The sequence below is a fragment of the Rhizomucor pusillus genome, assembly GCF_041956525.1.
Source record: "Rhizomucor pusillus strain CBS 183.67 unplaced genomic scaffold VTP01scaffold_7, whole genome shotgun sequence".
Taxonomy (NCBI): Eukaryota; Fungi; Mucoromycota; class Mucoromycetes; order Mucorales; family Lichtheimiaceae; genus Rhizomucor; species Rhizomucor pusillus.
The window spans coordinates 585,111-601,148 of NW_027192149.1; the positions used below are offsets into that span (position 1 = coordinate 585,111).

The following is a 16,038-nucleotide window of genomic DNA, read 5'->3' on the forward strand; positions in this document are numbered from 1 at the left end:
AGAGAAAAAACACCGGGAAAGCGATCTGCCCCTTTTGGAACCGGTCGCCTTTTATTCGCGGTTTTCGCGTTTTCTTCCTTGTCCATCTCTTCCCTCTGGATTGGTCAAGGTAAATGTCCATGAAAAGCGATAACGGGTAGCTGTTTTCTGGCTCTGATCATCTACCTAGATAGGACAAGAACAAAGCACCATCGGATCCTGACCGTCTTCTGGGTTACATCCCCAGTCAGGTGTACACCGGTACAAGCGTTAAGTACCTCAGCTTGCTCTTAAGATCAGGCTGGGCCTCTCCGGTGTTGGTTTTCTGTGGTACTGTATTGGATATTATTTGGTCTACAGCAAGATATTCCATCTACTTTTGCCTATGCTCTCCAAAGCTGGTAGACTTAATGGCCCCTCCTTTTGGCGGGCTGTTGAGCGCCTCCGAGCAAGTTGGCTTGTTGACGGTTGCTGTGGCCAGCTTCAGCACTCCAAGTCAACAAGTTATATCTTGCCCGGGTGGTGAGGACTGGCCAGAGTGAATCGAGATTTTATTGTCAATGACGAAAAGCGAGCACGCGCTGATTTCAGCTTATTGCTCTCGCCCGATCCGAATGCGGGGAACTAGAAAAACCTTATTATGGGAATAAGGAAAAAGGTAGTGACGAAGGGAAATGGTGCAAAGAGATCGGGACTGGCCAGTGCAGCCTCCTCGTTGGTGGTCCCTGGATACATCGTCGCCATTGTTGACGTGAACTGAACGGCACTGTTTGTCTCTAAAGCTTGAAAATAAAGATGAATAAAAGTCTTATGCAAATGAATATCTATCCGCTGCTGTCCTGTTTTCAAAACTGTTATGCATCTTCCATGCGAATCATTGTAAAAAGCTGGAGGAATGTCATAAAATATCTGCTTTTATTGACTCTTTTGCTTTCTCTGTGTATTAGATCGCGAGATACATACAATCTTCCGCATAAAAACCGATCAGAAAATGTAGAGGAGACGCAAAGCGCTATATAATACATAAGCAAAATGGTCAGGGCAAGAAGCCATTCCAAGATAGTCTGGACATGTAAGAGTAAGGCAACAATGCACTGAAGGAGAGGCCAGGGAAAAGGATAAAAAAGAACATGGGCATATACATATTGATTGGGGGATATTCTTAAGCATAAAAACTTGTTGGCATTCTTGCTGAGCATACAAGACTGTCGTTGATCTTTGTTTTGCAAACGTCTAGGCAGGAATAAGCAAGTATTGAAAGGACTTAGGACGCTGCGTTGTTCCTAAATTACTCGTGACGTAGACCTTGCTGGAGGCACACGGTGGAGATAGCCTGGATAGCATCACTGCGAAGTCGAGTCCACGACCCCTCTAGCTGACGGATCCATGACAAAATAAGCGACAACCGCGCAGAGATACCCCTCGTCCGCAACAGAGTGTATCGATTCGATGCACTGAGAGGCAAAACTGTGGCTGCCCACCAACTTAGTGCGTTAGGGTTCCTTGGTAACGGGAGCTGACCGTGAGCCGCTTCAGCTTTGGACAGCCAGTCTGGTCCCAAAAGTCCGGTGACATTGGTGTGCAACGTTGACGTCGGAGCATGGGCGGCCAAATCTCGCATAAAGCAATAAATATCGATTGCCATGCCACGGATGATATCCTGCTCATCACTGTCGTCGCTGCTGATGGCGGTACGAAAATTTGAGGAAACAGCGTATGCAATTTCAATCAGATTGTCTTCCGGAATGATCGTAATGTCAGCGCTAACCTCTCCTTGATTTCGGTGATAGTAACGATTTACGATGAATCGATCGAGTCCAACAACTTCCAGAGCTATCGCGCCATCCATGTGATGCTCCACAGCTGCAATGCGCGCTAGTGTACCAACCTTCGCTAGTTCTCTGCCATTGAATCGACTGACTGTAGCTAGGCAAAGATCATTGTAGCGATCAATTGGTTGCGTTGGAAACGGGCGTGGTGCTTGGGGTGGAAAGGTGAATCTAGCGCGTTGATTGGGGACAAGTACCGTAGTCCCCGTATCGAAGATCGAAATATTGGATTCGTAAATTTCTTTCGGCGTTTCATCGGTGCCTTGTTCTTGTTGCAACTGCTGTGCAATGGAATCAAGTATCTTGTTCGGTGCAAGTTCCTTTAGCCTGTGGAACCTAGGAAGTGGCAACATGCACGGATGACACTTGTTTGCCTCGATTTTCATACTGAGCACGCAGATTCTACAGAACGTATGTCCACAGTGGATGGTCACAGGGTCTTGCACGGTTCCTTTGCAATACTGGCAGATTAGAAGGTTCTGCAAAGCCGTCTGGAACAGATCAACTTCTTGAACAGCAAAGTAGTCAGCTGGGTCGATATCACTAGACGATGACGATGATGACGACGAATAGGCCGGTGACAACGGCGGCAGAAACCTCGCAAGCAGAACTGTCAGGTTGCTAACAACAATGTCGTTCTTTATAGCTCGTCCAAAAAGGTGATATGATTCTGTGCATCCTGGAATAGGGCATACGAATGTATCGTGCGCTGCAGGAGATCGATCCGGAAGGCAGTTGCGACATACAGTGAAGCCGCAGGATAGCGTAATGGGCTCCAAAAGTTGGAAGCGACAAACTGGACACTGTAAGGAATCGAGTAGTTGGGATGTAATCATAGTAAGAAATGGTTAAGAGAAGTTATAAAGGATAATAATGCGATCATGAACGTAAATAAGTTCTGTGAATGTTTCTTATAAGCAAGCTGCATGATCCCTTGGACAAATGATCGGGATATAAAGGCATCTCACCGATGAAGACAATTTCTGGTTTGAAAGCGGACTTGCCTTTTTCGATGCTGCCATGGGTCGAATAACCAATACACGCTATCTACCACGGTTCTACGTCTCTTTCTTTCAGATTCGTCGATCGTATCCCCTTATTGGTTGTATTCTTCTGCCACAATCGTAGATCGAACTAGGGCAAATTCAGGGCTGCAGTTGCTCTCTTGATATAAACCAACATTACATAGGTTAGTCCACTTCTGCGACATCTCTTTTCGATGGCTTCTAGATGGACCTTTTCAACGAAGATAACTGAACACTATCTTTGCAATGATTGCGATGTGAGTAACAGAGGATATCCATGCTGCAATGTTCTAGATCAGTATAATAAATACTCAACATTGGTGAGACGTTCGATTATTTGTATATTTTATGTACAAGTCCGGATATATTTACAGATGCTAATCACCCAAACCTTCAAGTGCTAATGCTTCGAGAGTCCTGCTGATAGGCTCCATTTCTTCTTCTTCGTTTGGAGCCTGATTATCTCCTTTTTGGTCCCTGTAGTAACTTCTTTGCCGTCCAGACTCGTCTTGGCCCAGGCGACTCTGATATTCGAGTTGATCCAGTCCGTCCATCATGACACCGTCCACATCCACGTCCACTTCCACTAAATATTGGTCTTTGGCCGGTTTCTGTTCCACAGCATGTTCTTCTTCTTGTTCGATATCCTCGTTTGCGTCTACAGAGCCTGCAGCGTCGGACCCAGCCCGAGACGACAGCTTCCGTTGATGGGCATCATATGATTGCGCCGCACAGTCGCTAACGCTATCATTCACGGTGGATGATGACTGCGTTGATGCCCTGTGTCTTGCAGTAGATGGCTCTAAAAAGTTATCCAGCAAATCTACAAGAAAACAGCATTAATAAGAAAATGGTAATTTTGGTAGCCTTCCTTTTCCTGCGCTTACCGTTCTTTCGTTTCTTGTACATTTCTTCCTTTTCACGCTCCAGTTTCTCTTTACGTTCCTTCAATTCACGTTCCTCTTCTGTCATCATTTCAGGATTTAAGAACTTGAGACGCAAGCATGAATGCTTTCTAAATGACACTTGACCGCCCCACAACCAGACCGGTATTGTTGCTGGGATAGTGATCTCAAAGTTCTTAAAGTTCTCCACAAACTCAAACTCTTCGGCCGCGATGACACCGGTGTGCAAATATCTATCAGCAAAGTTATCAGTTGAATGTGTTGCATGTTAATGATTCTCTTAAAGTACCTTGAAAATTCGCTCATAGCGCTAGAAACGCTCCACATCTGAAGCTTTCGAAGGCATGCAACAACAAGCCCGGTCACATCGGCACCATCCAAGCAATGTAGATACAACGGATGATTTGCAGGATCGATAATTATCTGTTCATTCGACGATCGTTACTATGTGTTCCATACCACTTGATGCAATACATACCTGCAGCACCATGAGTGTCTTGCTGTAACTCAGTGGTATATTGTCTTCCCTCATCTTGTCAACTTTAAAGTGTAACAAGGTAATATCCTGCTGTGCACAGAACTCCTGCACTTCGGGCAGAAGCGGATCCGGGATCAGGGAAACGATCGTTTTTAATCGTAACCTTAGCAGAAAATCATGAGGAATAGTTGCCGAGTGCCAGTGTGTGCATAACGCATACCTCTTTAGAAATCGCAGATTACGTGGTTTCGGGTAGCCGCCTCTAAACAACCGCTCCTCGACAATGGCATATCGGAATGGGGGTATCAAATGAGGTAGCGTGCCAGGCATATCAGGTATGTGTGAGCTGGGAGGAGGGAACAATGGTGCTCTGCTGAGGCCAATTTTTCCTGTCAAGGTCAGCCTCTTTCATCTTACATTGTGATTTCCTCTCGTATGAAACCATATAGATGTCTTAAATGCTATTGCAGGAAACGTATTCAGTAACGAAAGGGTTCATGACTGAACACAGGATATTGGAGTTATTTGCCATATGGCACATAATCCAAGGAAATTGCAAGAGAATACAGCTCTAGAATACGAAGCATGGGAACTACTGAGTCCTCCATATGTAGGCTGTTTGCAACGAATTGACTCTGCTGTGAAGCTGTGATACAACTAATGTTGATCTGCAAATATCTACAGTCCACTCTATTATCTGCCTCAATTGGGACTTTATTCCCTTATGTCGCTCGCGCTTATCTGATCGAATCACTAAGCACAGGTTCAAGTCTCTTTTCTGATATATCCCGTACCGGATGCTGGATGCTTTCGATCTATTACTACTATACATCCATTCTTCATATTCCTCGTCCATCCATCCAATTCAATGTCTATAGAAAGTAGGCATTTGAGGTTAGCGCGCAGATACCGGTGCGCCCGCAAAACCGCCCGACGATAAATTAGTTGTTGTGGGTACGAGTGGACACAACACCGCATCCTATCCACTAGTACAGCAATGTCAGCCCGAGTATTAACATTAGCAGCAACGGGTGTAGGCCTTGCCGGTGGTGGGTACGTGTACCTCACAAGGCAACAACCAACCCCTCTTCAAAAGCATCCTGGAGGAGGCCAAGGACAGCCGCAGCAGCAACCTTGCGATCCACGGCCATACAAGCTATTGACACCTAGCGAGATTGATGAACGATTGACCTCGGGGCAGTTTGTAAGCCGAACCAACCTAGCGCGCGTCCAACGGGTATTCACGAACCGTTTACCCTCAAACGAACCGGTGGAAGACAACTATAGTGTCAATACTTTTGAAGATAAGCTAATTGCTGGTGTCTACGATGGTAACAGAATAAGCATTTTTACGGCGTGGAACACGCAGATCCTGAAGGCATATCACTTTCTAGGTCACATTGGACCCCATTGCTCATGTCTTATCAAGACACAGTTACCCATCTACGTTGCACGGCAATTGCGAGCGAGTCAAGCAAAGACGCCAGACGCGGTGCAGGACGCGATATCATCTGCATTTGAAACACTGGATCAAGATATCCAGCAGCGGTTTTATGATTTGTTTCCAAGGAATGTTCGCCGGTGCACTGAGCAAGATATTCGAGATGCTGTTACTAAACACCCTGATCCAAAGTATGCCGACTTGATTATCAAGGAAGCGATTACCGGATCGTGTGCCTGCGTAGTCTATTTGGACGGCGATGACTTGTATGCTGCAAACACGGGTGATTCTCGTGTAGTGAGTAAGTGGCATAAGCTGAATGTTTACAATCGAATATTCTGCTAATCAAGCAAACTATAGTTATCAGACAGGAGGAGGATGGTACCTGGACAGGACGACGTCTCGTGGAAGAACAATCACCTGCACGCCCTGAATGGAAAGCACATATGATTGCACAACATCCACCGGATGAAGCTGAAAATATCATTATGCGAAACCGCATTTTCGGTCTAATTGCTGTTGGTGGATGTAAGATTGAGACATCGTCATCAAATTGCCTATTAAAGATTTACTAATTATTTGGTTAGCATTCGGAGACATCATGTACAAAGTCCCCAAGGAATACCAGATGAAAGTATTCCCATATATCCCTTACGAGACCTACAACATGTTTGCGAGATATCACCACCGCATTGTCGCACATTACCGCAGCCCTCCGTATCTGTATTCAAAGCCTCTAGTCAGCCATCACAAGCTCCAGAAGGGAGATAAATACGTTGTCCTGGGTACTGATGGATTGTGGGACGAGTTGTGTTGGGACAGCGTCCGTAGTACAAATGGCGACCAGGTTGCAGCCGATATTATGAGTTCATGGTCAGACGAGAATACCAAGGATAAAAACGCTGCTACGCATTTGCTTCGTCAATCCTTGCTGTACGATGTAGTGTACAAGAACGTCGGCGAAAAGATGCCACCTTCAGATACAGTCATGGAAATGTCAAAACGCTTGACAAGAACACCTTCAAGGCGTTATCGCGACGATATTACAATTACAGTCATTGAATTGAATGATGAACCTAATAAGGCCACGGCTTACACCAGCCAAGATGATGCAGGCTCAGTAATGGTACCTCAGGAAGTGGATGCATCCGTACCAAGACTGGTCACGCCGCGTAAGGAAAGCTGGTACTCTGGATGGATTTGGTCTCGTATGTAGTATGTGTGTAGAAGACATTTTCTGTTTCTAGCTAGCAAAGTCATTATTTTGCCTCGGCAGCCTAAACCTGTGTACTCTTCAATCATCGTCATCACATGGCCAGCCTTTTCCAAAGCGTGGTAACTGCCCGGTTGAAACGAACCTTTAGAGTTGTTTGTTGAAAGAGAGGATGGAAATTATGCATGACTGTTGTGAATATTCGGGCGATATTATCAAGTAGAGGTAGGTATCTTGAAACTTTGTTCGGGTTTACTGCGATAAGTCTGATGGCAATCGAGTGAAGATACGATATAAGCAATTGGTAAAAAAAGCAAACTGGGTTGGTAGAGTGTGCCTCAGATGATCCAAGGGAAAGTCAATAATTATTCTTCAAAGGCTTGGACATCATTTTGTCTTACCCCTTTTCTTTTTTAAACGGCCACTGAATGTGAATGAACCCGTCCGATCGATCCAAGGATAAGCGATCTAGGATCGCTCGAGCCTGGTAATTTTACAACGAACTGCTATCTTTCATACAGTATGCTTACGACTCAGATCAACTATTCAGCGATCTATGCCGACGAAAGAAAGTAAAGTGCCATTTCAGGCCGGGTGAACCTTGTTTCAATTGCATAACGTATGGAGAGAAATGTATCTTTCAGTCAGAGTAAGTTTTTAAGAGGGGACTGGGTATATGTCATAGACGCTAACAATATCTTTTTGCTAGGACGAAGAAAAGAGGACCACCGAAGGGGTAATAAATTTAAATCAATGCATTATGGGAGGAAGGATGACCAACGCAGTAGTAATTCCGGCATAGATACGTCGAAGAGCTCGAGCATAAAATACAGCAAACAGAAAGACTCATACAACAGAAAACGGGCAGAGACAACATCGATGAGCTTCTGGAAGAAATCGATGTAGCGAAAGCCAAGAAGAGGAAAATGAAAGAAGAACAGAGGATAATGCGACGCGCTGATTCCCCATCTTACCGCACGTTTACGGATCTCGATGCGCTGCATTCTCGTGAATGGCCGCCTGGAATATCCTACGACAGCGTTTTTTATCTGGGGGACCTGGAAGGATGGCAGTTCTTTTCGCATAAACTGCCGCTGGATGAGCAACGAGATGTGAAATGGAAGGGTCACTATATCCGCAAATTCGGCGACAGAGTTGTTCTGGTGGCGGATGACGGCAAGAAAAACCCATCTGGAACCAAGGTACCTGGGTTGCAATGGATGCAGCCAGCTGCGAGACCAAAGGGTATCCATCAGTACATATACTGGGTGGCCGGCATCGACCAGCATACAAGTTCAAGGCTGTTGAAAATGTAAAAGTCCTACAAAAGAATGGAGATATTTATACTAACAGCAGGCTTACATTTGTAACTTTAGATATTTTGCCAATATCCATCCTATCCTTCCAGTCATCAACAAGCGAGAATTCTTGAGACAGTATCGCGATATATCTGATGCATATCCTACTGGCGAACTGTTAAATGCCATGTTTGGAGCCGCAGCTCGATTTGCCGAGTGCGAACAGCTCGATCCCGAACGAGTGAAGATGATACCGCCTGATGCACGCTGGGATGTTCCTGTTGGCTGGAGTGACCATTTTTTTGATCAAGCGCAGAATATTATTACGAGAAGCGCAAATCATCCAACTATATCAAAAATACAAGCGATCGTTCTGACGCACAACCAAAGAGGCGATATTGATTCAAAGTCATCGGCATGCTGGCTCATGGGTGGATTGGTACGTCGAAAACGCCAATGTGCTTTACAATTCAATAATTTAACACAAATTTTCTTAGGCTATAAGACTCGTAAGTTTTTGATAAAATTAGATTGCTCGAATGAGTGACCAGGACAACAAACATTTCTTTGAAAATTAGGCACAAGGACTTGGACTAAATAGGAACTGCGACGATTGGGATATACCAGATCGCGAGAAGCAGGTCAGGAAACGAGTGTGGTGGGCGCTCTATGCTTGCGATCGATTCCAGTCTGCGCTGCATGGACGACCGCTGGGAATACGGGATGAGGTCTGTTTACTGAAAAAAAATTACATGTATACAAGCAACTCTATTTAACAAGTGGTTTAGGACAATGATGTGGGATATCCGGATATCCATGCTAATTACAATGAAGTGATGGATATACCTGTAGAAGATGACGAAGACTGGGAGGGTCCTCGCTTCCCATCATGCACGGCTGTGCCTAGTTGCACAAACGGGCAGGTTCCAATATACCAGCTTTTTGTCCAATTTGTCAAACTGTCCGAGATTCTTGGAACGCTGTTGCAAGGATTATACACTGCCAAGGGCCAAGAGCGCAGCTATCATCACGGGAGCGACAGTCTTGTTGCACAGTTGGATCAGAAGCTGACAAGGTGGCGCTTTGAGTTCCCGGAAGCTTTGAAGCGAGCAAACTTGCCCGATCTAGACGACAAGACTGGACGGTTTGCACCCGTTGTAGCTTCGACGCTGCTGTTTTACTTTACATCCTTGATCCTTTTACACCGACCATTTATCCGACCACTGCTGCCAGTTTCTGAAACCAACCACCAAAGTGACCGGAATCCATCGTATTCATCTTTCCGCATATGCACCAGCGCTGCGAGTCTCGGGATTCACCTCGCTTCAAAGATGACGGTTCATGATTTTCTGCTGACTCCTTATTCATTCAGCTTATACCCTTTACTGCAATGCTGCTTGATCCACATGTATAATACACGAAATCCGGATCATAAAATATCTACTGCTGCTAAAGCCGACCTCGAGACGGGCATCGCATTGGTGAATCGGATACACAAAATGTCAAGTACTGCCCAGCGGCTGCAAATGTTGCTGCAGGACGTGATGGATAACAAGAACATTGATGTCACGTCTACGCCGAGTGAAATATATGCGCTTCACCGTGATCTGGCGAATGGGAAACGGACACCCGAGACAACGAACGTTGCGGATATATCTTTGGAGGAAATGCTCCAGAAACAGCAGCAATGCAGGCAGAAACGCGGCGATGCTTGGCTTTCAGGATTCTTGAATCCCTCCGAAGCACTGTCAATCCATCCAGACCAGGAAGCTTTTACCCTGCAGCAGTTTGGTTTCGAGCCGACGGCATCCTCTGGCATAGATACTTCCCCCTTCTTGTTAACAACGCCTGCAACGATCGTTCCACCACCGATTAATATGTACAACAGCAGTGGCAGCAGCATCGTTTCTGCTGAGCAGCACGACACCGCAGATCCTACTGCTGCTGCCGCCACTGCTACTGCCACCACTGTGCAAGAGCTAGCAAATTTAGCTTTTACACAGCAAAGCCAAGTCAACAGCAGCAACGACGGAAGCATAGAAAATAATATTTTTCGGAACAACCCTGATAATCCTTTCTGGGGCGTTCCAGCGTCCTTTGACTGCACCGAATGGACAGAATGGAACGAGAGAACAGAGAATCAATGGCTGTGATCACTGAAAATTCGAAAACTTACATGTACATATCCTTTTATATAAACAAGTAATCGAGGTTTGCAAAGGAGAAGAGAAAAACATGAGAAGGTACTCTTGGCCCTGTGTTATCTTTTTATCATCTCACAGATCAGAGAAGGACATATCGAGGCCAAGTCAACAAAAGCATCTTTGATCGTCACAGATAATATAACCAGTCTGGAAGGAAATAATAAATGCACATTTGAAGGTACATGCTCGTTTACAAGACATTGTGAGCATATGGTCAGAAATCGTTTTTAATTTGAGAAAGGACAAGGAATAAAAGACTACTTTTTTTGTGAGAGCCGTTCCTTCTCGTTGCTTATATGTTGGACGTTCCTCCATTGTACATCTGCGGTTCGACCGTCTGTTTGCTCCACTGAGTGTTGCTGGATGCAAGCGCTTGCGTAGTCCCACTCGCGTGCGGATCAAGGCTGGCAAGAGAGCTTGGAGCAACGGCAGCTGTATCAAGTTGCTGTGCGTTCTGGTCGTTTCCGGTCAAAACCGGGGCAGCATTTGACGGATGATGATGGCTCGAAGCAGTAGCACCGCCGCGATGATGGTGGTAGTGGTGATATCGTGCACCTCGTCCGGAATACAAATGCTGATCGTTGTGGTGCCAGTTTGGGTTACTTTGATTGCCGTTCCAGTACTGCTGGTTTCCACCGCCGGCTGTTCTGTCTTTTCCCCATGACAACTAGTTTTCCAAAATGAATCTGCTGGACAAGAAAAGACCACCAGGTCGAATAAAACCCAAATTCTATGCTCTAACCTTTGCAGGACGTCCGTTGATTTCAACGTTCTGCAATTGAACAATGGCTGCAGCTGCGTGCTCGTGGGTATCCATTCTATTATCGATAAAGTTTAGTGTCAGTCTGATCGAAAGTGCAAAAGGAATCGTTACCTGACAAACGCATAACCTCGATCTGGTTGCATTCTTATTTCCGCAATCTGACCGAACTGAGAGAATGGAACGGAAAGATCATTTTCTGCATATATGATGCATAAGTAACCTGTTTAAATGCAACCCATCCTTGCTCGTTTGCTTACCATTGGTCTCAGGGGCCAAGTTGCCGACATAGACGCTTGTAACGTGTCCTGGTGTCTGTAAAAGGACGACTTCGTACGGTAACTGCTGTCCTGGCTGCGGAGAAGGTGTAGCCGTTTGTCCTAGAAAAAAGAGAAAGAGTGTGAGACACCCAGTCGGGCGCAACAGAATTTCCTACTAGCAAAATTAACCTTTTTGAGTTGCCCAGTTGCAACGAATGGCGCGGGCTCCCAACATCTCTCCGTTCATGGTGGCAATTGCCTGTTCAGCATCGGTCTTATCTCTAAATGCAACAAACCCAAAACCGCGTGATTTGCCCGACACTGAGTCCCACATTACATGCGCGTCTCTAGGTCGATATTTATGAGAGAAAATGTGCAAAATGCTTGCACTTTACTTACGACAGTGTGCCAAATACCGCAAATGCCTTTGACAGATCCTGGCTCGTGATCTCTGGAGCAAGGTCACCAACAAACACGTGGAAATGGTTTGCAGTATCTTCCTTGCCCTGTCCACTTGGTTGGGCCCAATTTAGTCGGATTTCCTGAAGAGCAAGTGTTAACATCAGGTCCAACATTGACTCTGAATGTTTTTCCCTACATAGTTGAATAGTTTGCGCCCGTTCATGGTCTTGAGGGCGGTCTCGGCAGCATCTCTTTCCTCGAACTCGACAAAACCGTAGCTCAGATTATTCTTTATCGCAGCAGATCAGCTGTAAGTACATAATGACATGATATTTGCTGTTTCAAATACATACTCCTGTGTGAGGACTGTGACGTCTCGCCTGCATATTCTTGGTTATACATGCTATCAAGCTTTTCTTCTTTCTTTAACATACCGTGATGATCTTGACATTCTTGATCGGTCCAATAGTGGCAAAGATATCGTGGAGCAACGTGTCAGTGACCCTTGATGTACGCGGTTAAAAAGATCATTTATGGTTCTTGGTAGTTGAAAAGTTCTAACCTTGGGTCGAGGTTGCCTACATAGATTGTGCTTTGATTGGCGTTCGCTTCTGTGGCGGATCCGTTACTTTTCAACATTGCGTCTTGCGTGGCAATAAGAGCAACAAAAGAGGCAAAAAGTGGAAAAAGATGATGCGGGGTTCAAGCCCGACGATTCGAATGTATGATCCTGCGAGCGAAACATTTCTTCTTTGGTTACAGGATCAGATGCATATGCCCAGCAGTTTGCAGGTAATATAATCGGCATCCCACAATGCAGAAACTGTAATAGAAATTACGATGCTCTCTGTTACCATATGAACACAAATGATTTGCCTCAACGCTTTAAACCGTTGAATTGATGAACTTCTTGGCAACATAAATTTCTCTCAAATATATCGAATCTTAAGTACTATGTAGAAAGAACGGGATCAAGAATGGACTGCAGAAAATAAGCCCAAAGATCAAATCTACCCACATACACAAAAAAAGTTTAAACTGCAAAAAGCTCCAGATGTGTGGAGAGGCACAGTGAGTGACGATCGTCCTGTTAAGTCCACATGTCCCAAATTCTGAGCAACGAAAGAGAGGGATCGCACGCAAAATTTCGCACCCCCTTACTCACGCGATTAATTTTTTTTTCTTACTTGGGGTAGCTGGCAGTGAGGAAGAGTAAATAAAGCAGTGTTTCGAGGAACGGCTCAAGGGACTTTTAAGGTAAAATATGCTGTGGTCCCACGTAAAGAGACGGACATGAATGCAAGACAGAGAGTGAAAGGGTAAGCGAAAAGTCTACAGCTGCAAATCTTCAAAACACACAACAAATGATATGCATGACGGGTGCTTGGTTCGTTCCCGAGTAATGAGGCAGATGACAAAGTTAAAATGAAAATGCCTGCCTGCCTTCCATTGAGTCTTTTTCTATCCCTTGGCTCAAATTGAAATCGGTACTGGGAATTCAGCAGCCTATCCGGAAAAAGATTAAATGGTAGCAAACGGCAGGGTCCATCCAGCACTGGAACCAATGATACGGATACAAGAAGCAGCAGGCGAAGAAAAAAAAAAAACTCTGATCGTCAGCATTTGGGTTGGCAAAAGCGGAAAGGCTTGTGCAAGATGAAACATCAGAGGTGCATAGTGGGAATTCCACAACGCAACGCAATACTGCCTTCCTGTACACCACGTACCGAACACACGAATAAACTTTTTCATGTCAAGGACTTTTGCCTCGTCGTGAATGCATCCTTCTGCCAAAAATTTTTGGCCATCACAGAAGAGACGCGCGTCCCTTTGCGGAGCTCGGAAGGCAAGCCGACCCAAAGCGCGATCACAAAAAGATTTCAAAGTGCCGCCATTTTACTCTCTCTCTTTCTTTCCAATTCACGTTCAAAAAAAGTTTCTACAAGTTGTCCAAGTGCGTCGTCACTTGCCCAGACACTCTTCTGCTGCCCGTTTTCTTCTGGGCCCTTCAAGCTTCCTTCTCGTCTGCGATCTTGCTGCTTCTTCAAGCGTTCTACACGAACCCAGTCCCTCTCTGTCTTCTCGCGCTTTTGCTCTTCATGCGCAGCATGAAAGGATCTCCAAGGTAACATAAAACAAAAACAAGACGATGCTTTTGATTTCTTGATCCCGTTCCAACGTTGTGCTTTTCCTTTCCCTCCCCCGCCTCCCCCAACTTTGCAGAAAATCACAGCGTACCTCTCAGGCCGTTCCTACTACCGTTGATCAAGCAAGAGTGTCAAAAAGACAAGCTAAATCTCACAAGACTACCGCACAAAATGGAAACCTGTCATCCACACAGAACCAACCTGTGTCACCTGACATGCGCCACCTTACCCGGCGATTGAAAGACCACATACAGAGCGCTGCCATCCAAGCGCCTCTCGCCAGTGACACTACTAGACATTCGGGTCTACAGTCACCTTACATTCCCAACAACAACAATGCAGATGGCTCCTCCCAGGATGCTCCCCTCGCTCGCAGCAGCAGCAGCAGCAGCAGCGATAGCCAGCCTCGTCTCAACAACCTGCAACTGCTCAAGCAGTATCTTACTTCCGTTGCACAAGAATGCAATGCGACCATCAAAATTAAGCAGACCGCAAGTGGAAAACACGCTGTCGAGCTTGTGAATTCATGCTATCCTCAGGACAAAGAGAAGCTCTCCGGCGACGACCGACGAAAAGTAAAAGCAGCGGAAACCAGCGCAAGGCTTATCGAAGCATTCGTTCATGACGAGACACCATCTCTGATGTCTGCTGTTATTGACTCTCAGCCATCCTTTCCAACCGCCAGCGATCGCTCGTCTTTGCCCACGGCTCGCAACAGAAAATGCGGAGGATCAATCCCAGCAGCCTTACCAAATTCGGCAAACCGGATGCGCCAGCTTCCAAATTCACGTCGCCGGCATTCTCGAGCGCAGCGACAGCAAGCCGATGTTGTAGAAAACGTCCGCCGTAGCCGCCGAAAGCGAAGTAAGAAATCGATACCCGAATTCATGGAGTTGGAGACTATAGAGGAAAGCTCTATTCGATGCGTCTGCGAACAGAACGACGAGGAATTTGGTGCCATGGTCCAATGCGATGATTGCCGCAACTGGCTTCATTTGGAGTGCCTGGAACTCAAGATCGAAGACCTGGGTGAAGCATTCCGCTGCCCCTATTGCTACGTCAAGCTCGGTCCCGGCGAGAAAAGCAAACTCATGAGCAACGTCAACTGGCGCTTTGCAGCTCACTGTGCTAGCAAGGAACTTGCAGATGCATATCAGAAAACTCTCAACGACGTCGAATCAGATAACGACGAATCTGCCACTATACCACACACAACCGCATCATCATCAAGTACATATGCTTCATCATATTCATCATCATCCATGAACGCAGCTTCCGTGTCAACAACAACGACTGCATCTGTAACAAACACAGCAACAACAGCAGCAGTGGCCTCTACTTTTGGCGCTGGCTTTACATATCCATTACTTATACCATCCACTCCATCCACACTCAATGATTCGAACAACGACGTTGACGTGGCCCGATTGCAAGACATTCCCAGACGCATCAGTGAAGGCACAGTCAGCCTCGTCGACGACCACAGCGAATCTGCATCCGGCAGCGATTTCGTCAGCGAAGTCAGCACTCCTCCCGAAGACGGCAACTCTGAGCCGGTTAATTTATTCCCTTCCGCCCATCTTCTTCAGTCTGGACTGGCAGACTTGGCCTACTTTACCCATTTAATCAACGAAGCCTTCTATTCCGATCAACCAACACCCGCATTCTCTGAAAACGGCACAGATGTATTCCTGTGCGACGACGGCCGTTCCTCTTCCTCTTCTACCAATCCTCCTGCAACGATTTCCAGTTCTTTGCGAAGTTCTTCTGCGTCTTCACCATCCCACTCTGCATTACCATCATCCCTTTGTTCTGCAGACTTACGACAGTACTCGTTTGAGTACAGTCCTTTCTGGTACAACCAACAGTGACCGTCTGCAAAAAAAAAGAAAAAAAATACCTCCACTTGATCAAAAATGATTACTCTGCAAATTACCAATACCAAATAGCACTTGCTCAAATAACTATATTTGTATAATAAATACTCGCGGCTGTATATAACTTATATTACTCTTACAAAGAAGATGGTCTTATCGGTGGTCCTCCTGCTTTTGGATATATTTTAAGTTTTTTTTTCTTTTGGCGGCAGGTTAAATA

At 45.8% G+C, this 16,038-nt stretch overlaps 6 protein-coding genes across 6 annotated transcripts; 3 read left to right on the forward strand and 3 right to left on the reverse strand.

Annotated features, from left to right (window-relative positions):
• Positions 1-1,267: 1,267 nt before the first annotated feature.
• Positions 1,268-2,644, reverse strand: VTP01DRAFT_9700 (uncharacterized protein; the record flags this gene model as incomplete). The annotated part of the gene is made up of 1 exon (XM_069388955.1): positions 1,268-2,644. The coding sequence occupies one exon, from the start codon at positions 2,642-2,644 to the stop codon at positions 1,268-1,270; it is 1,377 nt and encodes a 458-aa protein (XP_069240119.1).
• Positions 2,645-3,210: 566 nt separating this feature from the next.
• Positions 3,211-4,546, reverse strand: VTP01DRAFT_9701 (uncharacterized protein; the record flags this gene model as incomplete). Its single annotated transcript, XM_069388956.1, has 5 exons — positions 3,211-3,656; positions 3,721-3,971; positions 4,028-4,161; positions 4,217-4,379; positions 4,437-4,546. The coding sequence occupies 5 exons, from the start codon at positions 4,544-4,546 to the stop codon at positions 3,211-3,213; spliced, it is 1,104 nt and encodes a 367-aa protein (XP_069240120.1).
• Positions 4,547-5,213: 667 nt separating this feature from the next.
• On the forward strand, positions 5,214-6,873 carry VTP01DRAFT_9702 (uncharacterized protein; the record flags this gene model as incomplete). The annotated part of the gene is made up of 4 exons (XM_069388957.1): positions 5,214-5,547; positions 5,611-5,958; positions 6,018-6,185; positions 6,245-6,873. The coding sequence occupies 4 exons, from the start codon at positions 5,214-5,216 to the stop codon at positions 6,871-6,873; spliced, it is 1,479 nt and encodes a 492-aa protein (XP_069240121.1).
• A 431-nt stretch (positions 6,874-7,304) lies between these two features.
• VTP01DRAFT_9703 (uncharacterized protein) lies at positions 7,305-10,321 on the forward strand (the record flags this gene model as incomplete). The annotated part of the gene is made up of 8 exons (XM_069388958.1): positions 7,305-7,357; positions 7,421-7,519; positions 7,580-7,606; positions 7,673-8,182; positions 8,247-8,607; positions 8,666-8,677; positions 8,747-8,896; positions 8,957-10,321. The coding sequence occupies 8 exons, from the start codon at positions 7,305-7,307 to the stop codon at positions 10,319-10,321; spliced, it is 2,577 nt and encodes an 858-aa protein (XP_069240122.1).
• Positions 10,322-10,664: 343 nt separating this feature from the next.
• VTP01DRAFT_9704 (uncharacterized protein) lies at positions 10,665-12,433 on the reverse strand (the record flags this gene model as incomplete). Its single annotated transcript, XM_069388959.1, has 10 exons — positions 10,665-11,039; positions 11,115-11,190; positions 11,247-11,331; positions 11,393-11,512; positions 11,582-11,739; positions 11,792-11,934; positions 11,991-12,083; positions 12,148-12,174; positions 12,229-12,298; positions 12,357-12,433. The coding sequence occupies 10 exons, from the start codon at positions 12,431-12,433 to the stop codon at positions 10,665-10,667; spliced, it is 1,224 nt and encodes a 407-aa protein (XP_069240123.1).
• A 1,460-nt stretch (positions 12,434-13,893) lies between these two features.
• On the forward strand, positions 13,894-15,812 carry VTP01DRAFT_9705 (uncharacterized protein; the record flags this gene model as incomplete). The annotated part of the gene is made up of 2 exons (XM_069388960.1): positions 13,894-13,919; positions 14,018-15,812. 2 exons carry the CDS (start codon positions 13,894-13,896, stop codon positions 15,810-15,812), a joined length of 1,821 nt encoding a protein of 606 aa, XP_069240124.1.
• Positions 15,813-16,038: the final 226 nt, after the last annotated feature.